Source organism: Diadema antillarum, unplaced genomic scaffold, assembly GCF_040938485.1.
Source record: "Diadema antillarum isolate AM-2024a unplaced genomic scaffold, OU_Dant_1.0 scf00000068, whole genome shotgun sequence".
Lineage (NCBI taxonomy): Eukaryota > Metazoa > Echinodermata > Echinoidea > Diadematoida > Diadematidae > Diadema > Diadema antillarum.
In genome coordinates, this window is record NW_027270957.1 from 1,700,754 (window position 1) to 1,727,320 (window position 26,567).

Consider the following 26,567-nt stretch of genomic DNA (forward strand, 5'->3'; position numbering starts at 1 on the left):
CCATAGAATTCGTTGTGAAAATATCTTGGTGGCTATTTTGTCCATTTGTCTAGAGATTACAGTCCATACAGACTTGTTCCCCCTACTAGCTGTTCTCAAAGACCAATATTTTTTAAACCTTTTTATACCCCCACACTGACAAAAAGCAATAGGTGTGCAGTGTGATTATCATCATGTTCTCTCTGTTTGCTGAACATTTCTTTGATAATGGAATATATTCGTTTCACGGTGACTTATTTCTGGGGACCACGGCTGAATCCGTAAATGTACGATTGTCATCACAGGTGCACAATGTACATTGTTGACATGGCATCTGGCTAGTGTTTGCTCAGAGAAATGGAAAACCCACAGAGGCCTGAATTAAAAGTCAATCTTTATGACATGGCAATAATGTGTTGTGGTACAAACAAGAACTGGCAAAAAGAAGAGACAAGAAAAGAAAAGGAAAAAATACCAAAGTGGTGAATGTATCACAATCATTTGATAAACGTTGAGATATGGAAAGGATAAAAAAGTGGTTGGAAATTTGCAAATACATCACCATGATGTAAGTCACTCTAAGTCAGATAAAGAGAGTGACACAAAAGTTGGTAAATTTATGAATGAATGAAAGTAATGTGATATATTTTGAGGTATTGAATGAGAACTTGACAAAACAAGTGAAAAATTTGTAAATGCATTGCAGTAATTAACCTATTTTATTGTGTGATTATACTATATTCGTACGGATGTAAAATATGTATATATTTTTAAAAGCATGATATGTTTTGTACATTTTCTGTTTAAAATGAAAGTGAATAAAGGAAGGCAATAAAATGAAATTAAATGAATCATATATGAGTGACAGGAAAAAAGAAGTTTGCAAGTTTTGAGAAATTGTCTCAAAAAGAAGAGCTAGCAAGATATCCATGAAGGAATGACTTAAGACAGTACTGTACGGACTCTAAAAGACTCACCATATGCTGACCGGCAGAAGTGATCTTGGGGATGTGAGGGTTGGCAACTGCAGGCGATGGCGTCATGAACCATACATGCCAGCATGGCCACCACCAGCAAAACTACCTCCATCGGATGCATTCTGTCCTCAAATTTTTTTGCAAAATATCCACGAGATGGAACACTCAAGTTTTATTTTGTTTTCTTTGTTGTTAAATCACCTACAAATCCACAGCAAAATTCCTCAGCATAGAGAGACGGATTGAAGTGTTCTGAGAGTATACTCCTTGAATCTCCAATTCAGAGGACGAAGCACCCGAGAGTGGCTCGAAGTCCTTAGCGGGGGCAGATTATCTGATGGTCGGCAACACGTATCCCGGGTCGTCGCAGACAGATCCGAGATTTGGATCTCTCTCTCGCTCTGATGGGAAGTGAAAGTGTCTGTCGTCTTCCAGATCAAAGTTGCTCCATTTAACTTTCTGATTTCTTTCTGCTTTTCTTTTTTTTTTGGATGTGTTTCTTCTCTCTCTCTCTCAGTCGCCTCTTTTGGAATTTCCAGGGTGTTTTTTTTTTTTTCCGCAAAGACGCCTCCCAACTCACAGATAGCACAAAGCTTCTCTTACTTCAACAAGAGGAAGCTCTAGTAAACTTTGCGTCTCATTCACAACACCAAGAGAAGTGATGATTCGGGTTCACGCAGTGAGAGAGACAGTGAAAAAAGTCGAGAGGGAGAGCTTGGAAAAATAGGAGCCAGCGAGAGGTTTATGAAGCGGTCCTGTCACTCTTGGTCCGTCCGGTGCCGCGATGCAACTGATACTAGTCGAGTCGCTGCCGAGGGGGGAATTATTTATGTATCTATGAAAAGGTGTTCTAAGCCTGGAACAGGCAATGGGACAGCTTTTATCTGACTCACACTTTTATTGCTGCTGCTGCCGCTGTGCAGAGAGATCACTGGAAGTGGAGCGGTGGTGAATAGCTCTTTCCGAAAAAGAGTGAGAGAGAGGAAGAGATGGGGGGGGGGGTGTCGATCTAGACTGACTAGACTATAATTCACCACTTGGGGGCACTCTCCGGGAAGCATTGACCTCCTCGTGAGAGAGGTGTTATCAAGAAATTCATCTTTTTAGGGGTTTGGAAAATGAATGGACTTTAAGGAAATATATATTATACATATATATATATGACCACCCAGCTTAAAACCCACAAAAAGTAGGCCAAATTGAATTTCCACTTTTCTACATATTTCAAAAGAATAAGCTCTATTAAAGCTTTAAGATGTTACTTTTTATAATTGGACCATCCTAAGATATTCAGAAAGTGATTGTTATTAAAAATAAGAGAGTGTTATGAGGTGTAGTTTCATAGGAAAGGAAGTAGAGTCCATCAGGTGTGCTGTTCACAAGTAACTGAAAATTGAAAATATGTTCCATTGCCCAGTGAAAGCATATCTTGTTAATAGTAATTAAAGAAAAAATGGTCCAGAAAAAACTGCTGATATCTCGATTGAGTTTTGTTTTGAGCCAACACATTTTAACAGTAGGTAGAATTGAAGAAAAAAAAAAATACTCTCCCGGGTAAGATAAACTTTGAAAATCAGAGTTGACCAACCCAAATGACTTATTTTAGTCCATCACAGAGAATCCTTATATGTGACTTTTGCTGGTTTTGAGCTGGGCGATTAAACATGCAATATACTATTTTGGAATATTAGTTAGTATGTTCCTTGGTTGCATTTTGTTGTCCCTGTTGTATATCTCCATATCTTGTCTCTCCATCTTCCTTTAACTTCCTGTCTCTTGTGGTTGCTTCACCCTTCTGACATTTTTATGCATATTCAGGTTTGGTAGAAGGGGTCTAGGTATCAAATACAAGTGTAATATTACACATGAATATGTGTTTTTATTTTTTGGTAAGGCATGTTTGGCAACTTGCCTTGCTACTTTCTGAGTTATATATCTTATGTGACACATGTGATACAATTTCTTTGTTGTCTTCTGTTGACTTCCTCGACCTCAACTTTTCATCAAGAAATTTGTTGAGTAGTCAACCCCTTACTGTATACAGAGTCCTTTCAACTATTTGCACAATTTTACAACCAAAATCAGCCTTGAAATGATTAGGACCTTTGACATGGATGTGACATTGTCACAAACACATACTTATTTAAACTTGGTCATCAATCGTTGTGATGCCAGTTACCATATTTATGCCATTTTCTTTCTTTATGGGTGTGGTCTGTTTCCAAGTACCTTTTTCCTTCTTTAGGGGTGTGGTCTGTTTCCATATACCATTCTCCTTCTCTAGGGGTGTGGTCTGCTTCCATATACCATTCTCCTTCTTTAGGGGTGTGGTCTGTTTCCATATACCATTCTCCTTCTTTAGGGGTGTGGTCTGCTTCCATATACCATTGTCCTTCTTTAGGGGGTGTGGTCTGTTTCCCCTCTTTCCAGCATCCTCTTTCATTGGACTGGCTTGATGACCCACTTCCTCCATGCTCTTGTGTTGTAATTCAAGCTACCATAACAGCAGGGTTTGGGTTTGGGTTGGCATGGTGAATTTTCAGAGTTTTTGGTTACCCCACTGGATGGAATCGATGATGATGATGATGATTTAATCCTTCGTGACATTTTGCATGACTCTATCAGAAATCTCATTCCAAAGAGAGTAGGAATTCAGGAAATAAATACATTGATAAGCTCCAAGTGGAAATGGTCTGCCATAATTGCATAATGCCATCCTATTTCATAATTTTGCCTGATTATGTCCTTCAGGGGTGAAATGTTGTAATGTTGGCTGAAAGCTCTTGGCAAACTCCCAAACAAGTTTGTCATGAAGTCGGGATGTTATCATGTGTCGCCATGTTCTTTTCTAGTTGAAGTCACGAGAGATTCCCTGAAATATATCACCCAAAAATATCAAGACTGCTCTTTTAGAAGTGCTACTATTCTCAAAAATGGAAAGAGACAAGGCTAGCACAGTTTATGATAAAGAGACTACCACTCTTGTTTCTTTTGACCACATCAGCCTTGACTTACATTTGTAGTTTGATAAAACCTTCAAGTTGAGGACTGTTTAAGCAGTCCATGGGCATAGTCTAGTTGATTTGAATATGACTTTCCATAATTTATAGGTTAGCTCTTATTTTTGATGTGATGTATTCTTCCATGAATTTGCATCTGAACTGACATCATTTTTTTTTCTCAAGCAGTGCCTATCTAACCCATTACTCTGACAGTTCTCAAATTCCCCGTATATATATATATATATCTTTTTTTTTTTTCCCCAGAACCAGGCAGGCTGTTTGAGCAGTGGTTTGACTCACCAATTTTAACACAAAATTGAATATAATCTGGTCATGCTGCTCTGTAAGTAAGATATGTTGAACAGATTCAGGATTAAGATCCCTATTGTTTTGTTGTTGTTTTGTAAAGAAGAAGAAGAAAAAAAATGTTGAATTGCTCACATGCTGACATACTTAGTATGAGAATGTTGATGTACCAATACAGCTAGGGTAGCATTAAGAAAAGCATGATGAACCTTTTTAGCTTTAATAGTTTCATGTGATTTTTCTTTTTGAAACTTTTGGTGAAATAAGGAGGATACATCTCACTTAAGTGATCTCCGCAAGGCAGGCAAGGCAGGAAACGTGACAGAAACTGTTTTGCTAATTCCTGTAAAGATTTGTTTTCTCTGCAGTTAGTCTGGTCAAGGTAGAAAATGGTGTATGTTATCACACCTTGAACAAGAGGCTAGGTGTATAAACATTATCTTGAGACCTGGATGTTTGTTTTGATATCTTCATCTCATTTTTGTTTGGCAGTGGGAGCAAGGATTGTAGATAGTGGAGCTTTTCTTTTTCTTCTTTATTTTTATACTGATGAATCCACCTCGATAAATCTCAAAAATTTAAGCTGTTAGTGTAATGGCACTAATTCAAGTCGTAGGTTTGTGTATTTAAGGTGAGAGGCAAGAATAGGTAGATTTTTTTTCTTTTGTTGAAAAAATCCACTGATGATCAAGATGTTTTTTGACTTCATTTGCTATTAGCTATGAAACCATTACAAAAGTCACAGGTGGGTAAACTCTGTTTTTCACCAAAAAAAAGTGATAGCCAGTTGAAGGAAAACAAATGTCCGTAATTTTTGTGTTTTTAACTACATGTATAAGGCGTATGTTCCCCCTGCAAAAATATACATGCTTTTTAATAGTGTTTTTGTTTTATTTTTATTTTTTAGCTTTTGCAGAGGACTTTTCAGACCTGTTAAGTATATGATGTAGGTAATTGAAAGATGTCTGATAGTAAACATGGTCAGCTTGATCTTTACTTGATAATTCCTGTTAACTCCTTAATGTGGGAGCCCTTTCGTGGAACTGCACAATAATTAGTGCACGTCCTGCCTTCCCATTAACTTTAATCATCATCTTTTTCTCTCTGTTCTGTGTCATATACCTTCATTACCTTGGCACATAGTATTCAGAGAACTATCCCATTACATCCCAGATTAGATAAATTTTACTATGTTGCACACATGGTACTCCTGGTTCCTGTGTGTAATGACTTTTAAGTCAACATGATCGTTCCACTTTTGAAAAAAAAAATACATCAATTCCAATGCTTTTATGCCCTGCATGAAAAGATAAAGGCAAATTTTACAGTGGCAGACAATGACAAATACAAAACAGAAAATTATTGATCAGAAAAAAAAAAGTTGTTACATTGCAAGTTGTTTATACTGGAGTGGTTGTCAGGAACTAGAAGTACAGCAAGTGGCCAGGGACTGTTGATTTGTAACTAAATACTTGCAGAGAAAGGGTATGCTGGTCAGTACATTGATATTTTATTCTGCTTGATAAAGAATTTGATAACAGCTTAACTATTTGTCACTAAGAAGTTTCTGTTAGTCATAATCCAAATAATTTATTGGTAACTAATATCTAATAAGTCAATGAATGACGGACAGACTTTAAATGTTTGGGTTTCCGTGATTGAGGCTCATAAAAACCGAAATAGTAGAATGTCACAAACATGGGAGATATTTGATGCCTGCATACATTTTTCCTGTAACTCTATGGCGTATATGATTACAAGCATTTTGGTAGTTTTGCTTTGTTCCATAAATAATTCCCATCAACATCTCACCAGTGGGCCAGAACATTAAGAGCGTAATTCTTGGTCAGGTATTATGACTAGATTTGAAAATGAAATATTCCTTCACTGGCACCCAAACCATTAGTGTCAGATATCAGGCCACGGGATCCCAGCCATCTTTACCTATAAAAGTACTTTGGATCATTTCTTAACCTCGCAAGGGAGTTATAATTCCATGAAGTAGATGTAGGCCTAACAGGTCAAAACAAAGATAAAAACAATCAAGTGAACAAACAAACACACCACATAATAAATATTAGACATCAGTTATGATACTCAAATCAGACATGCATGTTGTTGTCAGCTAGAATATAGGCCTACTCAAGAATTTTAGATGCTATTCTTTTTTTTAGGGGGGAGGGCTGTATCATAAAGAATTGCATTGCATTGTAAATCTGATCAAAATGTGGTCAACCATAAAGCTCACTTTCAGGTTATGTGAATCTCAGTAGTATTGTTTAATGTTTTTGTTTAAGCCTTTGTTGTTGTTTTTTCAGGAGTAACACATTTCATGTAACTTTGTCTAGTCTGCTATCTCCTTCGATTTACAAGAAAAGCATGTAAAATACTGATATACACAATATTGAAAGAAAGCAGTGACCTAGTTCTTTCTCAGACTTCCATCAAAATTTTTGAAATAGTTGAAATACCAAATTGTCTATAAATCCCTTGCAAATCCACAAACATTTGGTAATTTTCCGTGTACGTGTTTGTACTACCAAGTACTAGTGTTGATCTTGTCTCAACTTATTTACTACGCAAGGATTTATCTTATATTTCTTTTTTTTTTAATCAGTGTGTGGAGGGCAGTGTTATGTCGGACATTCCGTCGTCTTCTTTGTCTGTTTCTCTCGGTCAGTTTTCTCCCTCAGTAGCCTGGAGGCCAAGAGTCCAGGCAGATTTTGCCACCTTGACCGAGTGGTGCTGATGACACGAACCACATCGGCCAAGAAATCTTTCATCTCTTCGTGGTATTTTGATCATACAATATTATGGACACGTTGTGTCTTTAGGGGACATATAACGTTTTGTGCAAGTTGCCTTATCAAGTGTGGAATGCAGGGGCCAATCTTTTTAAGGAGATGAAGCAACGTGCTTGCGAATTGTGTTGATTGTAGTATCAGCGGAAAGGAATTTGTGCCGCTTTCCATTCGCCGTAAACCTGATAATTACAGCAGGGTTTTAAAACTTGAGGAGGAGAGACTCAAAGATAAAATAGAGAGAGAGATGGAAAGCGAAAGAAAAAAAATGTGAAGACAGAGAAAAAGGGGGCAGGAATGTGGAGATATGTGTCTCTGGGTGCAAAACATAGCTTATGTGCACTTTCTTTCAATAAAGCAACACTGATCATGTTTGTGAGTGCAGTTTTCTATATATTTATCAAAGGTCTTGATAAATGGTACATTGGCTAATATATTTAGCAAGGCAAGACCAAATATGTAAACCTTTTTTTTAAAGGCTCAGATGAAAATTCAAAAGAATTGATAAGTGTTACCAATATACTTTATGGACAGGCAGAACTACTTCGACTGTTTTGGTTTGTCGTTTTCATGTGGAACTTGCAAGTTTGATATGTTTCTATAATATCTGTAGCAGTTAGAAATTCTGCATAAAATCATTTTAGCCAGTAGTTTGCTGTAGGGAACATAAAGCTCCAATTTCTATATCTAACCAAGGATCACAATGCATGTAAATATCACATACACCTTAAGATCAGTATGCACTTAAAAATCACTATACACCTAAAAACCATTACTTCTGCTCAGCTTTTAGTCTTCATACAGCTTAAAGGCATTGTTTACCATTTGCAGATGAAACAAAAACTCATCTTTAGTGCTTCAAAATAGTTCTAAAATGTGATTTAGGGATAGAAACAACCCATGTAAAAATTGTGATTGTTATAATCAGTTTTTAAGTATTGGTAAATATACAAAATGTGAACAATAGATACAATTGTATGATAAAATTGTTTCTAAACTAAACCATCTACAGTTATGGTTCAGTAAGAAAAGTAGTGATCTCTCTTTATATTTAAGTCTTTATTGTACAATTTTTATATGGTAAGATGTATTGTGATACAACCGACCGATATGCATCAAATGTAATAACTCAAAATTTTTTTTAGATCACTGCTCCTAATGGTAAACAATACCTTTGAAGTAGGATTTGAGTAGAAATATGTGGGTGTTTTCTCTTTAAATGACAAACTTGTTTTCAAAACCCAGCCCAAGATGACAGGGTTATTTCAGATCCCAATTTCACACTTGGCATTAAAAAAAGAGAGAAAAATAAAAAGGAATAAAAATCATTCAAAATTCATGATGCATATGGCTTACACTTAGACCTCACTGCCCCAATACGTCTTGGATGATCAAGTGTGTCTGATCGCCTATCCCCTCAGAGTGACTTTAGTGTAATATTTAACCGGCTTTCTTGGAAGACCTTTCCTGACCAAAAATGCCAAACTGCCCCCTACCCGTCAAAGTCGTGATGACATACTTTTGCAATACGGAAGCTTGGTGTTGGTTTGAGGCTCATGGGAAAAAGATGAAGGAAAGAAAATAAAAAGGATAAGAGTGGGGAAAAAATCTTACCCCAATAGTTTTATATAACTTTATAAGTGCTATTGATAAAACTGTGGTGGGTTAGGAGTTACGACATTACAAAACAATTAAGCTTGCCATCAGGACATTGTGTAACACACTTCTTTTTGAAGGTACTTACAAACATTAAACAGCCTTTAAAATAAAATGTTTGTATGTGTGTATTATATGAAATCAGCTAATGTATCAATTTCTCTTTCTCTAATTTTCCTTTGCATATCTTGGCATTCTGACATCCGTGATTCCCTTTTGCAGGTAAGTCACAAAAACACAATATTAATGGGAAACTAAAGGATTCTTTCACTATGTGTTAATTTGCCCGTCCCCTCTGTTAAAATCAGATCAAATCTGATTTTATCTCCTTGTATCTAGGTACAAGACTCTGAACATCTTCTCTGATGCCCATCATTTTCTTTCATTGAGACACTGTAACAATTTTTCTGTGGCTGCCAAGAAGCACATCACATTGATTTTTCTTGCATATTCTTGCATGGTTTGTTTTTTATGTTGATTTGTCAGTTATCCCATTTGCAAAAGCAGTCAGCAAGCAGGGATAAGTGATAACATTTCACTCTCCTCATCTCTCTGGACTTGGGGTGCACCTCAAACTTTCCAAGAGGGGAAATCCTCCAGGATTCAAGAAAGTATGCTGCATACTTGAACTTAAGAATGTGACTTTTGCATTGGACATTTCTTATTCAGCTCCTACATCCAAGTGATACAGCGATGTGTGAATGCAATGTGGAGGTTGTATGTGATGCAAGTTTATCCATGTATCTTGACATCTCACTGTTCCTCAATAAGTAATGGAAGCTGCCTTGTGCATCATACATGTGGTGGGCTACGCAGGGCAATCGCCTCATATATTTTCTGGTTGCATCGATACTTGTTCGTGTGTTACCACAAATGCTTGATGATACCTGTTTAAGCTGCATATGTCATGCAATGTACCCTGATCCACTCCATATGGTGCACGGAAAGTGTGCGACTAGAATAAGTTAATCTCTTCAATTCATAGAAATTAAACTTTTTTATTATATTTTACAACACATCAGTATTCATGGTGAAAACATCATGTTCATGAGGATGCAATTTAGCTGACAACGCAATCTGGATAGTGTAAATAGTTTACATATGAGTCTTATGTCAATCTGAGCAATGTAGAAAAACAAATATATATATATATATATTCTGTGAAATATGGAATTACTGAAAGGCATTGCCCTGTAAAGTATGATGGATTCCTCGAAGGAAATCTCAAAATGATATTCGGTGGAAAAAGGGAAATGGCACACAGAGAAAAGATCCGGGATTGAGATGAATTTCATGAAGCCAGAAGCTTACGGAGCTTTACGGAGGAGGGGGAAATAAACCAGTCTGTGATTGGTTGAATCTCAAAGGATTTCAGATTCTCAGTCTTCCCGAACGTGAGTAACAACAATTGGCTATATTTGTGTTTGGTCGTTACGTGACATGGATGAGGGAAGAAATTGACTCTTGACTGGTATTCTGATTTTAAATTTTGTGTATGATCCTCGGCTGGAAATCCCCACTTTGTGCAGTAAAAGCGTGACATGGAACCATATACATGTACATTGTACATGTATCTTCACTGCCTTCGGGAATTCAAAATATAACATGGTAATACTGTACATTTCACACAAATTACAGGCCTCAATTCTTCATCACTGTGCCTGAAGTTCAACATATTGATATCAAGTACTCATGAAGCTCTATATTCAAGCAAGGACAAGAAATTAAAGGGATTTGATTTGTGGAAAACATAAGGGTCAGAGTGCAATGATCAAGATAAAAATTAAAAAGACAGTACTACACAATATAATGGATGAGTGTATAATAATTATGATTTACTTCTGATATTCATTATTTTTTTGTCACTGATTAGAGGTGAGGCATACTCTGATGGTGAAGCAAAGCAAGTTGAAGCAAAATGTTACCATTTGTGCAATAGGTTATATAGAGAAGCACATGGATCTCACATTTAATTTCAACAAAGTTGATCTGTGTGAAAACATAATGTAATAGCTCATATACCTGGATTGTGACACATATCATAATGAGAGTAAACAGATAATGTATATCATTGAAATGCTCAAGTATTCATGAGAGTGACCACAACAGTCAAAAGTATGAGTTGTATTTTTTTTTTCTTTCTTTTTTTGGCTTGGGGAAGGTGAGATTTTGGTGGACTTTGGAACCTATTTCTGTGACCGCTTTGAGTAGCTAGACCATTTCTGTGTATGCTCTGAGGTAAAGATAGTGAACACGCATTGTGCAAAGCTCAGGGGGTCTATGAGTTAGATACAGGTATAGGTTAATTTGTAACATGAGATGCAACACACATCACAACTTCATAGTTCATGACCATACCTAGCCTTTGTCAAGTTCCTTCTTTATGTGGGAATTGCCAAATGTGTGAGTAACAGCTCATCACCCAAGACAAGACTCAACCCACCAGCAAGATGCAAGCCTCATAGTGACAGAGCCTTAAAAGTCCTGTGCAGCAATTTCTAAACTTAAACCATTGTATGTCCAAAATTTACAACCAATTCAGTATGTCAATTGTGACAAACTTCCTATATTTGTCAGCATTTGTCAAAATATCTACCAATCAGCCAGACTCCATGCGAAGAAGCTCATGCATAATGCATATGTTCACATCGATAGCTGATGGGGTAATCTAGCTGTTCCATTGGTCACTTATTCTGATTTATTCAGTGGTTGTGGTGTGTAGGCTTTCTACAAACCCCCATGAATAATGATCACAGTCTCAGAACTCAAAGCACTCTGGTGCTGATGTTCTGAGTCTTGGCCCTCTTTACTCAAAACTGTCAGTTAAATAGCCCAAGGGCCTATGAAAAAGGCTAAGCCATACCATGATGGATGGACATTCTAAAACTTGAATCAGAACCTGTAATTGGTTCTGGCAAGGAAACAATGAGTAGGAATTTGCTGTTACAATTGTTGCACTTTTTGTTTACTGCAGGTTCTTTGCACCCGAGTCAGAGTTCAGTTACCTAACAATCTTCCATCAATGAAACTTCATCAATAGTATTCTTCCGTGACATTGTTTGAAGAAGGATGCCAAACAATTTATGGGTGACCCAGAAATGTGTCTACACTGCGAGCCATCATGGCAGTCACCGGATGTTGGAACAAGGCCCAGATCTCCTCTGAGAAAGAATTGCTCTCATCAGAATTCACTTTTGCCCTCCTTTTGAGATGTCCACTCCTGGCAGACCCTCTTGCCCGTCCCCTTTTTTTAAACTCTCTATGGGCCACATTTATTTCATGTCCATAGGTATGAGTATGTGTGTGAAAATTGTGCACATTTGGCTCATTTACACAGAAATAGTCGATGGGACAGGATGGAATCATTTACATTGGGGGTGGGGGAGGACAAAACAAAAGGCTATTGATTATTCATCCATTGTCTGGATTGTCTGGATTGTATGAAACTGTGACAATAAAAGAAATAATGTCTCATCACTCTGAAATGAGCAAGACATAATCATTTCGTGAATGAAATATTCATAGAGGGGAACTTTTTTTTATTAAACTTCAATACATTTTCAGAAGGACCTTGATGCCGGTCAGGTAGGTCGTCACCTCAGAGACGGAAGTCAGATGTATTTCCTCCGACAGACAGTCTCTTATGATGAGGGTGATGAGATGTTGATTCTGTGAAATGCCGGCCTTTGAGGCAGGGTTGGGCAGAACTTGGCTGCAGCTAGCGCAAACCTGAGAACTGGCCTGGAGCGAGGGAGGAGGTGGCACATTTGAGACCGAAGGGGGAAGTTTTTCCTCACAAGTCAGATCACTTCCCCCCTCCCTTACCCCCTGCTTGAGGAGCAGTGAACCCCCTTTTTTTTCCCCTTTACACCAACAAAGTTCAGTAACCTGGAGCAGCTATTGTACAGGGCATATCACATTTGTCAGGAGTTTCTCGATCCAGAAAAGAAATGTTCTAAGCCATCTTTTTCCTTTTCAAAAGTGAAAGGCTAACAAATGACGTCCATTTTTTTTTCTTTTTACAAATGAACGTATAGAAGAGGAAACAGATGTGCCATGTTTCATGAGGTGCAGATCAATCATGGATATAAATCACAGATTTCATGACAAATACTTGGCTTAGTAGAAACACGGATATGTTCAAGACCAAGTAGCAATATATCAAGCTGATTCTCATCACAAGATTCAAGGAACAGAGACGATTTCAGTGAATGACACAATGGAATATGAAAACAGTAATCAATGCATTATGTACATCTGGACAATGGAGTTCAGTTAAATAGAAAACAGCCTATAGATATTACATAGGAGGAAATTGGTGGTCAGCCGCAGCCTTTTCAGACGATTTGTAATAGACCTTCAGTCGTTCTTATACTGAGAAGGATGTATGTCCATGACGTCAACAGTCGGTGAATAATTCATACACATTGCTATACAGTTCCTCCTTTTTTGTTCTTTTTACCAACAGATTGGGGTTTTGCTGTTTAATTGTGATTGTCAAACGTGTGGTTTTCATGTCAAATCTGATGCAAACTTCAGCGATTTATTGCAGGATTAACATTATGTCAGCCGTATATCCCATCGCTACTCATAGAAATGCCTGAAACATCCCTCTCGTAAATCGTCATTATCTTATGATTGAATTGAAAATACCTCATTTTCTTTAAATGTTTACCAGTTTCTCTTGCACAGAATTTCTGGCTGTAAGTAAAATCAAGTCAAACCTGTCTATAGCGGCCTCCCAAGGGAGACGAAAACAGTGGCTGCTGGAGAAGGGTGGCCGCTATATACAAGGTTGTTAATATTCAATTCAATTCAATAGTTTATTTATTTCCATCAAAGAAGAAAAAGAAAACATGATTCAAAGTTGTCAATTTGACTTTCATTCATCTGTTAAGGACAGTTCGTTGAATACAATATAAAGTATATGCACGAGTGATATTATAGAAAAACAAACCAACAAAAGAAACAATGCACACTTTGTCATGGTAACAAAAAAAAAGTAAGTAATCATAATGATGGAAAAGAGTGTTCCACTAGAAAGCCAAGCTTGTAGGATGTGGTACACTAGAATGAAAACAATGACAGCACCAATATACCAATAAGATATGTTCATATTAGTATGGCTTTTCTCTTTGAGGGAATTGTGTTTAGTGGTCGCATACAGCAGATGACTGCTGTAGACAGGTCGCTATAGACAGGTTTGACTGTATGTAAATTGATATCTATGTTTATCATACTACTTGTCTTATCATGACCATTTCAAACTCATTGATGTTCAACATAATCTCATTTATTTCCCTCAACATTTGCAACTGGCAAACAGGGGGCTTCAGCCTCAGTGAACAATTCTGAAAACATTCCTGGCATGCTAAGGAGATGCAGAAAACAACTTGTAGCAAATATTTGATGCTGGCTTGTGATACTTGTGAGTTTCTAAATATATGTACAATCAGATTCAGAGATGATATGTTGATTTACATGTATTCCTAGATAAGAGATTGATAAGAACATTCTTGAACTAATCAAATTATAGATATTTTCTATACGCAAATGGTATCAACCCTAGATCTATGAGATGTGGAAGTTGTGGCATACATGTAAATGAAAGCTGTAGTCTATGAAAGAGAGTATTCTGTAAATTGATTCTGGAGAATAAAATACGTGTCCATTTGACGCATCTTCAATTCTGCATAGTCACAGTGCTAGCATAGCATTGTCTGTTTGTATGGAGTCAACCAGAGGGTTCATTTGTGTTTGTTTAGTTAGTCATGCATCACATCTGACGGTGATGAGTGATAGGAGTCAGGTAAATCCCATAAATTGAGTACATAAGTGGAATGTCGCTGATATGAAAGTTTCAGATCACAGCAAGCTGAAGCAGGGCAGGTGCAGATCAAGTGTCTCCTTCTGGCCAACAGAGGGAGCCACACATTGCAGTTAAATGTATTCTACATTATGGACTCACACACACACACACACCTGTAAATCGTTCACTACATAGGTAAATGTTAATAAAAGGGTTTTAATCAATTACATAAAGATACACCATCTGTGATGAGTTGTGGCTAAGTAAACCAACCAGTTTCACTTCAGTCCAACAATTTTGCAAGGGAAGGGGGGGGGGGGATGGGAAAAATGGTGGTGCTGCTTAAAGTCTTATTAGAGGTCCTTAAAGAAACACTGCAAATTCTCTGTTCAAAAAAATATTTATCATGCAAACATAATGATGCAGAAAGGATAAGTTTAGTCCCTCTAAACCTAAAAGAGAAATGATAAAATTTCATAGAAGAACTCAGCCCCCGAAAAACCACTGCTTATGATGCGATTTCACCAGTATTCCATCATCCCTCCCCTAATTTGTTGGCTCAGGATGGTCCAGTCTTTGAGATGTAATATCTTTCCTTTTTTTTTCATTTTTCACTTGTTTGGCAGTTGAATGTCATATTCAGGCTTCTTTGATTGGCATCATTTTGTCATTTATTGATGACATTGTTTGTGTGAGGTCATGCTCATTGAAGCACAATGACTTTAATGAATTTGCCACATTTCAAGAATGGATGCCATGTCTGGATGCAGACTTTTAGAGCATCATTTTTGTTTTTAATTTCTTTTCTCTCTCTCTCTCTTTTTTTTTTTTCCGGGGGGCGGGGGGGGGGGGGGGGGGGGGGGGGGAGGTTCCTTTCTTGTATCTTCATTCGTCACTTTGAATATTGTGTGACATGATGATAAACAACTCTGGTAAGAATTCAATATGGTGACCCTCTACCAGCAGGCAGTGATATGAATATGTTTCAGGTCACATGTATTTATGTATTTATATGTATGTGTATATATTTATATATATGTATTTTTTTTCGGGGGGGGGGGGGGGGATCTTCTCCTCAAGTCTTTCTAAAGGGAATTTTCAAGGTCTTGGTAAACTTACCAGCAGTTGACCGTCATTCCACTGCCAAGCAATCAAATGTCAGAATTGCAGAAATTGCAGAATTGCAGATTTGGATTCTCATTTTTCTATTCCCTTTCAGAAAATTGTCCCCACTTTTTCAGGAAGCAAACATAATATTTAATACTAGTCCATGAAGATGATATTGGGAGTGTTACATACTGTAAAATTAGAAACATATGCAGAATGAAACTTTTATGAATTGGAGCCAATGACCCTTTCCCCATGCATTTTACTTTTGCGAATCTTGGCACCTCGTGAAATTTGCGATGGTTTCATGCACATGAAAATTTCTGGTTTTATGGTTGATATATAATTACAAATCAAGATGAGTGCAAGAGCTGAGACCAAATGATTTTACATCTTCTGCAATGTTCAAATCCTCATCAGTTGTGAAAAATATTTTCATTATCATTGTAATATCAATTCCACATCACAGGTATATTCACTAATCGGATTAGACCAAAACCAGTTTATACAGAGAAATAGAACTATGGGCGGATAGGATTTATTGATGCACATATATTGTGAATACACTGAGGAAACCTCCAAGTAATCTCATCTTGTTTTTTCTCATCAACATGTAGGATATTCTAATGACTAAATACAGTATCAACTGAGACCACATCATTGATTTATTTTGTGGAGCAGGGGGATTGGTTGTGGTATTTGTATCAAGTAATCCTCTGTGGTAGCTGGCTTTTGGTTGGCAATCCAGATATTCAAACATCACTTTAATAATAGATCAGTAGTGATGACTGGCAAGTGGGAAAAAAGAGCCAACCATATGTTTCCCCGTAGTCCCACATGTATGTGTGATCATGCAGACACTGGCTACAAATCATGCAATCCCCCCCCCCCCCCCCAAAAAAAAAAAGTCTTTGTTCTTATTCAACATTGATGCTTACATGTCTGTGCTAATATTTGTATCTGCATGGATTGGAACAAAGAGATGATATGATATTGAGTTATTATGTTGGCTGTCATTCACTACATGAAGCCAAGTTTGTGGGCAGCACAAAAGGTGTAGCACCTGCTGGTGAATGGTGTGATGTTGTTTGCTCTGCGCACAAACAATAACTTTAATCAATATTTGTTAACTTTGCCACTTCATCGCCTCAGAACAGAAAGGGGAAAGGGAAATGCGCTAAATGAGTGAAAACAAGATCAATGACAATTTTCCCCCAAATATGCCCAGAAGTTTTAGAGACACATAAGACCAGCAGTTTCAAAAGAAAAGAAAGAAATATGAGTAGTTTGGTAAATGTGCTTTAAAGGAGATTCACAAATAATCCAGAGGGAGATCTGTCTATTATAAGGGAAAAAAACATGAAAAATGGCTCTAGTATTCTCTTGAATGTCAACAAATAAGCATGCCTTCAAACTTACACCCAGGCACTAGATGTTCATGAATGCATGTGACATGCCTTTGTTAGGATTGGACTTGAATGAAAGCATATTTCTTATGGACATTTTTGCCCAAATAAGAAGTTTGGTCCTTTGACCCACTGAGGACGGGCTGATTTTGCTACAACACGCATTTCCCATAGACACTTGACCGAGTATACTCAGGGCTCATCCTCAACGGGTTAAAAAAAAATATGAAAGTCATTGCATGATAGCAGCAGTTGAGTTGAATTTGATCAAAGAGGAGATTGTACAAATGGATAGAAGGATTGTAATGTCATACAGATATTACTGTGTTATTTGATGTACGTGCACAATAACCTAGCTATGCCCAATGATGAGTACAGGTCTTGGTAGGAGAATGAAGATATTGTAGCACAGTGTGTACCCCTCAACTCCCTAGTGCTCTCACGTTATTGAAGGTTATGATGCCATTTCTTCCACTAGCACTAGGTTGCTGACTTCTGTGAAGATGTGTAAATGTAATGATAACAATTCTGCATGTAGGCCTATCTCAAACAGGATCTTATAGCAACTGTTTCTGTCTAAGAATGAAATAAATATTATAAATAGATTGAAAAAAAAAACACCTCTAGACAAGCAATGTTACAATCATATTACAATCGTTATTCCGAAGGTTCGTTAATCCGAAACACACAAATTTCCTATACCTAGAGGTTCGTTAATCCAAAAATGAAAAAGGGTTCGTTAATCATGACATTTGTGGCGTTATTCCGAAGGTTCGTTATTCCGAAGATTTGTTAATCCGAAAATGAAATTCGGAAAAACGAACCTTCGGAATAACGAATCTTCGGACTGAAGAGCCTTCGGAATAACGAACCTTCGGAATAACGAGCTGTAACCATATTACCACAGTGCTCTATTTTCAGATACCAAAAGAATCCTATGTTGGTCTATCCAAAATAGACCTTTTATTCTTATTATTCATTTTGATTTTGAATTTCTGTTCACTTTGCTTCTATATTCACCATGGTGTCCACTTGTTTCCTTGCATTCATTCAAAGGAAGATATCATTTGTTACACTAATTTTAGACAGCGGAACTTTCTGCCAGGCATAAATTCTCTTTTAACTCCTACGGAGCTTTCTTCGTCAATTGGCAAAGATGTCTGGAATCAATTATTGTCAATGAATAGAGATTATCTAATCCCCCTAATCCATATCATATCACTGCGGCCTTCCTGTTAGACTAAGATACATTGCTACACCTGAGCTGAGCTTGTTAATCTACAACTGTGCTAAGTTTGGTTAGATATTTTGAATATGGTTGAAAAAGCTTGACAAGTTAGTAGTAAAGCTAAGCGCCATGGAATGTAAAGGGTTAAAGCTAACTCTCCTGTGGCTAGAGGGCAACAAATTACAGCATCCACTTTTGGCTGAAATGTTATCCAGCTAACTGAGAGATGCCATCAGCCTTTACAAGATTTGGTTGGGGTGGGGGAGGGGTTGGAGACAAAGTGTGGGTTTCCCCTTTTGATTTAACCCTATGAGCCTCATTTATTGAGCTTTCATGCAGTTGATATTCCTCAAGCCTCATTCACAGAGCTTTCAAAGAATTTTGTCCTTGATATACTTGTAAGAACGATAAGTTGAAGATACGATTCAGGTTCAAGATATTTTGGTGTCATATTCATCAAAATTTGGAGAATTAAGAATAATTCTCGTATGAAATTGTTTAAAAAAAATGTACTGATGAATCATTTTAAACTTGGCTACATAAGTATGTCCTTGGTATAATTTTTTTTTAATACAAATCTTGCAGATTAAGCTAGATCTGATATGATGTTATATCATTGAGCAATGTCTTAACCTTTGGCACAAAGTACTTGTAAATGCCATGAAAGGGGAGAAGTTTGATCTCTATTCTGTAAGGTGATAGAGATGGGAAATCAGTACAGGTGTGCACAACCCTTCTGAAAGAGAAAGATGACAGAGCTTGTTAAAAATGCTTCATACCAAAGCAGTGTGAAGGAGTTGTGCATCAACTGGATAAATAAGTACAGGACAGAAAATATTTGCCTACAGGCTTACCTTGCATTACGTTTTTAGCCTTTTTTGAAGAAATGGGAAAACAAAGAACAAGATATCTTGGGACACATTCCAAACAGTCTAGACAACCAATAAAAGTTCCTTTCACTCATTCTGGCCGCAGAAGAAGTTAAATTGCTCTTACTCATTCCCAAGCAGTGTCAACTATGGATCTCCTAATGGGGGATTTGTTTGTTTGTTTGTTTGTTTGTTTGTTTGTTTTGTTTTGTTTTTTGTTTGTTTAATCCAGTAACAACTGGAGCATTGTGATTAAAATCGCAGATAAATAAGGATGAAAGAAGGTGTGAGAGAGAGTGAGAGAAAGATGGCATTATGAAATGATAGATAGGTAGGAAGATGAAATGACTGTGAGGAAAATGGAAAGACAGTGAAAGATCTAAAAAATATAGAAAAAACAACAAAACAAAACATGTCCATCTGCGATACTTCACTTTCTCGGAAGTTGATTCTCACTGTCTTTTAAAAAGTTAGTTTGAAGTCTGAAACCTTGTGTGGGTGTTGTAGAACAAATTTTGCCCTATTGTTGTGCTTTGCGGCCAAGTGTCTGATGTGTCACACCCAATAAATGCATAGCCAGTTCTCGAGAAAGAAAAAAATATAAGGTGAAATGTATGAGATGTGACAAAACAGACATAAATCACAGCCCAGACGAGAGACAATCTGGCCGTATAATCAATTCAATTTTGCTGGGAAGTGGGGTGCACGAGGCTTATAATGTGTACATATTTCTGATCATCCATACAGCATGCCAGTCTCTAGTTATTTATGACTTTTCTTGGCCTGTAAATCTCGGCAGTTTGGCCCAAGGAATTTGAACCCAAATTAATGGGAGACGATTTCCGGTTTTGGGCAAAATTGTAGCGTCTGGTTTCATTTGCACAACTGTCATTTATCAGTTGTGCTCTTTCTATATTTGATCATTTCTCTTACTTCTGTTCATTCTTTCTTCTGAGTCATTTCCAGTTTACAGCCCCGCTCAACTGATTATTTGACCTGTCATAACAAAGCCACATGAAGTCACTAAAGATCAATTTCCGATTTTGATACTTTCACTTTTTCCAGACTGAGTAGGTATTCCATTGATTCATTTTTTTTTTATACTTCATTTCAGAAGAAAGAATAAACACAATTTCCACAGAATTAGTAGGAAAGCTCGCCACGTTATCATTTTATCGAAGAAAAGATGAATGTAATAAAAAACAACAACTACTGCTTAAATATTCTGCAGACTCTCACATGCCACCACAAAGGTACCTTGGGAAAAAAAGGGGGAACCTTGAAAATATGGCAATATCCGTAGAAACAGGATGACAACATGATCACATTCATTAGATATTGCATGTATTAAATGCATCACGATGAATCAATATTTCAGTGAAATTGCATGACATAATCATCTTTTGATTTCATAATTTCAATGAAATACAAAAGAAGACCACAAACAGGCACATTGTCAATTCCAACCCGTCAAAGTTGACACTAGCTGCTAATTCCCCAGTAGCCTTGGCATGGATCAAAAGCCAGGATTAACTCCTACATGACCACTTACAGCTTCCCTGCATTACATGTGAATAACATCTCACAAACTTGATCCCGAAAGGGTTAATTGTTTGCATCAAAGAGAGACCAGGATGTGGGTAATTATCTGCATTATTGCAAAATTTGGCAGTAACCAGAAATTTGCACGTGAGTACGAAGCATTCTGAAGTCACCTTTCTCCCCTCCTTTGTTTTGTTTGTTTTGTTTTTTTGTGAGACAATTTCTGCATCATGCTAATAATGATCTGTGATTGAGAAGATGGTATCATGCTTCTTTTATGTGTATCTTGGATGTAGAAATGTATATTTTAGTGATTTTTAGCATCAAATTTAAGCCTTCATCTATGCTTCGACACCACTCTTTCAATTTCACTTGAAGAGTTTGTTCGCAAAAACCGATAAGTCCAATTTTTAAGAATTTGAAGTACGACCTCTGTCATAAAGTCCAAAATAATACCTTTTAAATGATATATTGGTCACTACACGTAAAGGTACATTTTTAAAGTTATGGTCAAAAGAAGCAAACATTTTCTTTATTATTCTCTTTATTTTTCATTACCTTTAATCGCAAATATCTCAATTTGGCAAATATGGACTTATCGCTTTTCGCGAACAAACTCTTCACTTGATAAGTGGCAAGAAAACAACAACATGGTATGAGCTCTTTTTTTATCATCCATAAAAAAAAAGTGAAATAACTTCTTTTTTAACCAATTGGAAACTGACTGCCTGAGTATTTTCAGGCTGGGGTAAATGCCAAATGCATGTTTAAAAAAATATTAAAATTCAGTCGGTCTTCAACAGGTTAAATGTTCAGGACTGTGATATCATCTTCAATTGCAAAAAAAGAAAGAAAGAAAAGAAAAAGAAAATGTTGCCTCTGCTTTGCATATCTGTATCATTTAATCAAAGCAAATGTAATAACAATAAATCATAGCATTATATTGGTTAAATATTTTCTGTGACATTTAATGATTTATATATTTCATTTCATTTTTATTTGTTTTCATTTCATGTATTTTGCATATCTCTATATGAAGTGCATCAAAATGACAAATATAATACACTTGAACAAGGTTTCAGAACAAAGATTGAAACCAAGTAAAATGGTCAGTAACACAGCAATGTATGGGTGCTGAATGACATAACCAAAAAACAAAAACAAAACTGATGTGTGATGCGATCATCCAAGGAATAAATTCTACTGGAAGTGGACAGTACTGTAAAAGTGAAATTTTTTTGTGCATTTCATGCAACATAAAACTAACCTGTAAATAAAAACATGCAAAAATTGTTGCTTGCTACACGCTGTATATATCATACTAGTTATTTTGAGCCCAAAGAAATATCTTACGAGGCTGAGCGCAAAGAAAAATAAAATATACTCATGTAAAAATCACCACTACTACAGTATTTCTACTGTGGATCAGAATGTTAATATTTTCTCTATCCTTTATCATGCTTTGTTCTATCTCATATGCTGTTCATACAACCTACTTTTTTTTCCCTCTTCCATTCATTTTCCTTTGTGATATATCTATATGAGGCTTCCCACAAAAGGTACCTCTCACTTTCAATGTGCAAAATTAATTCTTAATGGCGAAAAAAGGTATATTCCCACGGTGTAGCCACCAATATATCTAGCATTCACAGCTGCTGATGGCTATCACATTTGTTAATGGCTAAATGTTATTTATTTCTATTCATCATTCATTCATTTTTGTTTTTACAATTACATTGTCGCATGAACTAGATTACGTTTCCTATTATGGTAGACAAAGGTTATACCCTTTGCACATTTTTCAAGGCCGAAACGTAATAGTGCAGGGCCGACTCTAGGGAGACTGCAGAATTCATCAGCCTTCTTTCCTCTTATCTCTTCTTTTTTATATACTTTTTGTTGTGATTTTGTCCCCCACAAACTGTGTCTCCATCTGATAAAAAGATGGACATGTCCCTGCCCTTCCTTGAATTAAAACCAGATGTGGCAAATATTTGAGCCCGTTCTCCCTGTCATATTTAACATCTATGAAAAAATAAAATTCCAAAACTATTACATCGACAACAGCGAACTTTGCCTCTCTTGGACTCCGAATCTCCTAGATCTCTAGCCTTTGTTGTCTGTGTCATTAGAGCACAAAATATCCGCATCAGACAAAAACTTCCCAGCTCTTTCCCTCCCAGGAACAAACGAAGAAACAAAACAAAGCGAGACAAACCCCCAAAGATGACAAAGACACAGAAATGAAGAGGTTAACAATGGTGCCACCGGACCCTGCCGACTTCTCCCCGTAATAATTGTCACAAGTTCTACGGCTGCCACAGTGACACATTGTCACATATCTTCCTTTTTCTCTGTTAAACCCAACTGTCGAAGGAAGTGAACCGTTGAGTGACATGTCGCCATGGAATTTGCGAGAGCTCCAAGAAAGTTGAGCTCACAGAGTTTAAAAGTATACATCTGATTTCAGTTAGATCCATTGGTATGGTTTTGTTTAAATCGTTAAGGGAGTATTTTTCTATATGTTTTTTTTTCTTTCTCTCTATTTTGTGTACTAGTATCTGAGAGAAAGTGGAAGTGTGATGCATCCTTCTGAAGTTTATCATTTTGCATAAATTTGTTTGGTTTCTGTTTCATATTGACGATAAATTTCTACAGGCAGCAAATCCTGAGAAGTAAAGACTGATGTCTGCAAAGTCGTAAAACTCAGAATGCCTGGCGATGAATTTTCTTTCTCAAGTTTGCGAGATTTTTATATTTTCTTTTTGTCTCATATTTTGAATTATTATTATTATCATTATTATTATTACTTCCGCCAAGGGAGGAGGTTATGTTTATGTTACCTTTGGTTTGTGTGTTCGTGTGTTCGTGTGTTTGCGTGTGTGTCCTTGTGCAAAATAACTCAAAAAGTAGTTAACGCATTTGGATGAAACTTCCAGGAAAGGTTTAGAATAACACAAGTAACAAATGATTAACTTTTGGTAGTGATCCGAGAATTCTTTGGGAATTTATGAAGGATTTTGATATTTTGGCAGGTAGGGTCAATGAACTTGGGAGTTCAGGCTACGTGTATTTGAGGTTTGCATGCGCGCACTAAAGTGCGTGCTCTAGTTTCTGCTAGGGCCCCGGCGAGGTGCGCCGTGCAGCAGAGGGTTTATGACGTAACAAAGGCTTCTATATTGGGAAATCGGGCGACTTTCAGCACACAATGCTGTAAAGTACGTATGGATGAAAATCACTGATATCTCTATGGAAGAACTAGATCAGTGGTGGAAATGAGCTGCATGCTTGGCGGAGGTCTGCGCTCTTAGAGTGCTTTTCTAGTTATTATTATTAGTAGTAGTAGTAGTAGTAGTAGTAGTAGTAGTAGTAGTACTATTATTCCTTTATCCGCATCCCAGTGTTGTGATAAAGGATGTTTACCTTCCTCAACTGAGTGAAATGTACTCATTACCAGGTAGTAATATTGGGCAATTGGCATCAACTTCTATGAAATAACAAAACTGTTACCCCTTTCCAATAAATCTGCTTCATGATTAATCTTTGACTTGTCTTTTTTTTATTGTTTAAAACATATTTTCTTTTAGATTTTGTTTTATTTGCCTACAGAAATGAATCAGGATCACGTCTCTTTTATCTGGTTCTAAATTTCATGCATAATCCAGTTTGCCAGATAATATACATTATTATCCATACAGAGGATTTTTAGAGCCCAAATTTTAGTGTTATTTTGTCGACGCACGTCATAACCTCCGACCCACATAGAAAGTTTGTTGAACTCGACCAATATTTTTTTGCCGAGGCGACCAATATTTAAAATATTGGACGGCAAGAGGGGGATTCCCCAAAGTTTTTATAAACTGCACCGTGATTGGCTGGGATATATACGAGATGACCTGAAATATGAAGTAAAAGCGTATGTGATTGGTCAATCACGAATTAACTAAAATATCGTTTCTTCTAAAATTCTGTATTTATACAAACAAATTTCATATATCAATTAGTTGAAATTGTTTTGCACACAATTTTTCAAAATATCACTTTCATACCAGGAAATTAAATTTAGGTTTGACGAAAACAAGTTGCATTTTTTTTTCTTTTTGTGCAGGCCACGATTGATCAGCTCAGCGCTAACTGTACTGCTAGATAGCCCGCGCGTCGAGCGATATACAAATACATACGTACAATACATTGTATACATATAGCCGGCCGCCGCCGCTTGCATTTGCATGCTTGTTTGTACCGCGGTACCGGTACGTTATAATGTACGTACAGCTCTAGTACAGTAGGCCACAGGACTACAGCACTACCTTTCACGATCTACGGTAGATGTGACGTAAATTGTGTCTCAGATCTCGGATACAATTAAGAACATCTAATTCTGGTCTAAATTAGCTAGATCTCGGCCTAACAATAACATGACGGCTACCATGGATACATATATAGATTACTATTTTATCAGGGAATGAAGTAGATTAACTTGCACTGAAGAGTGTACCATACCCCAGGATCAAATACAGTAGGAGACCTGAGCTTAACACAGCCCAGGCGGCTGTAGTCGCACAGCGTACTAACAGCGTCTGGTCGGGCCAGCACTTGGAGACAGAAAGGGTAAGTGTACAGTAAAATGCTAAAATCCTCTGTAGGATGATAATGATAATATTGGATGTCTTATTTTCGATTAATACTAGGAAATATTGGACTCGCTAAGCAAAATATTGGACTCGTCTTCGACTCGTCCAATATTTGTGCATAGCTCGTCCAATATTTCCTTGTATTAATCTCAAGGCCATCCAATATTATATAAATATTACCGAGCTTGTGAAAATGAATGCAAAATTGATGGTGATTTATGTGTCTGTGTAGTGCTGAAATCTATAGTTCACCAACTTTGTACTTAGGCCAACAATACATTCAAAATGTCTTGTAATCATTGCCACCATTATTGTTATTCTCATCATCATTATCATGAGAGTGTAATGCAGTCAGCAAATGTTCATAATCATAATTATGTTTATGTCCAGATATATACACAAATTTATTTGTTCAGGGCTTGCAAAGTGAAAATTTCATGTTTCCTTTTCTTAACCCTCTCCTTTTGAAGACAAAGGTTAGTTTAAATATGATTGTTAGGCTAAGTGACAGTCTTTTTTTATGCCTCCGCCACAAAGTGGTGCCGGAGGCATTATGTTTTCGGGTTGTCCGTCCGTCCGTCCGTCCGTCCGTCCGTCCGTCCGTCCGTCTTTCCGTCCGTCCGTCCGTCCGTCCTTCCGTCCGTCCGTCCGTCCTTCCGTCCGTCCGTAATGAATTTTGTGGACAGGGTAACTACCAAAACCTTTTGAGGTATCCTAATGAAACTTGGCATGTATGTGTATTAGGGGGTGAAGTTGTGCCTATCAACTTTTGGGTGCACATGCTCAAGGTCAAAGGTCAAAAGGTCAAGGTCAAATGCTTAAAATTTTACTATTTCCCCCATATCTATGCAATGCCTGAAGATATTTTCTGGAAACTTAGTGTATACATGTACTACCCAATTAAGATTCTCTGGTGAAAGTTTGGGGTCATGAGGTCAAAAGGTCAAAGGTCAAAAGGTCAAGTAAAATGTTAAATTTTCACTTTTTTCTCTGTATCTTGGAAATTGTTCAAGGTATCTTCATGGAACATAGTATATATATGCATCTACTGACTGTCAGTGGTTATCTAGGGAATTTAGGGTTCATGGGGTCAAAGGTCAGGGGTCAAAGGTCAAGGGTAATACTTCAAAATTTTACTATTTTCCTTATATTTATGCAATGCCAGCAGGACTTTTTTTTTTTAAACTTGATGTATGCCTGTATAACCCAATAGAGATTCTCTGGGATTTTTTTTTTTGCCAAGAAGGTCAA

The 26,567-nt window shown here is 37.0% G+C and overlaps 1 protein-coding gene across 1 annotated transcript in view; it reads right to left on the minus strand.

Annotated features, from left to right (window-relative positions):
• Positions 1-1,875, minus strand: part of LOC139716628 (metalloproteinase inhibitor 3-like) — a 66,641-nt gene extending 64,766 nt beyond the window's left edge. The window contains exon 1 of the mRNA XM_071628154.1: positions 957-1,875. Coding sequence (XP_071484255.1) covers positions 957-1,077 — 121 coding nt within the window. The 5' untranslated portion in view covers positions 1,078-1,875. The remainder of the gene's footprint in view (positions 1-956) is intronic.
• Positions 1,876-26,567: the final 24,692 nt, after the last annotated feature.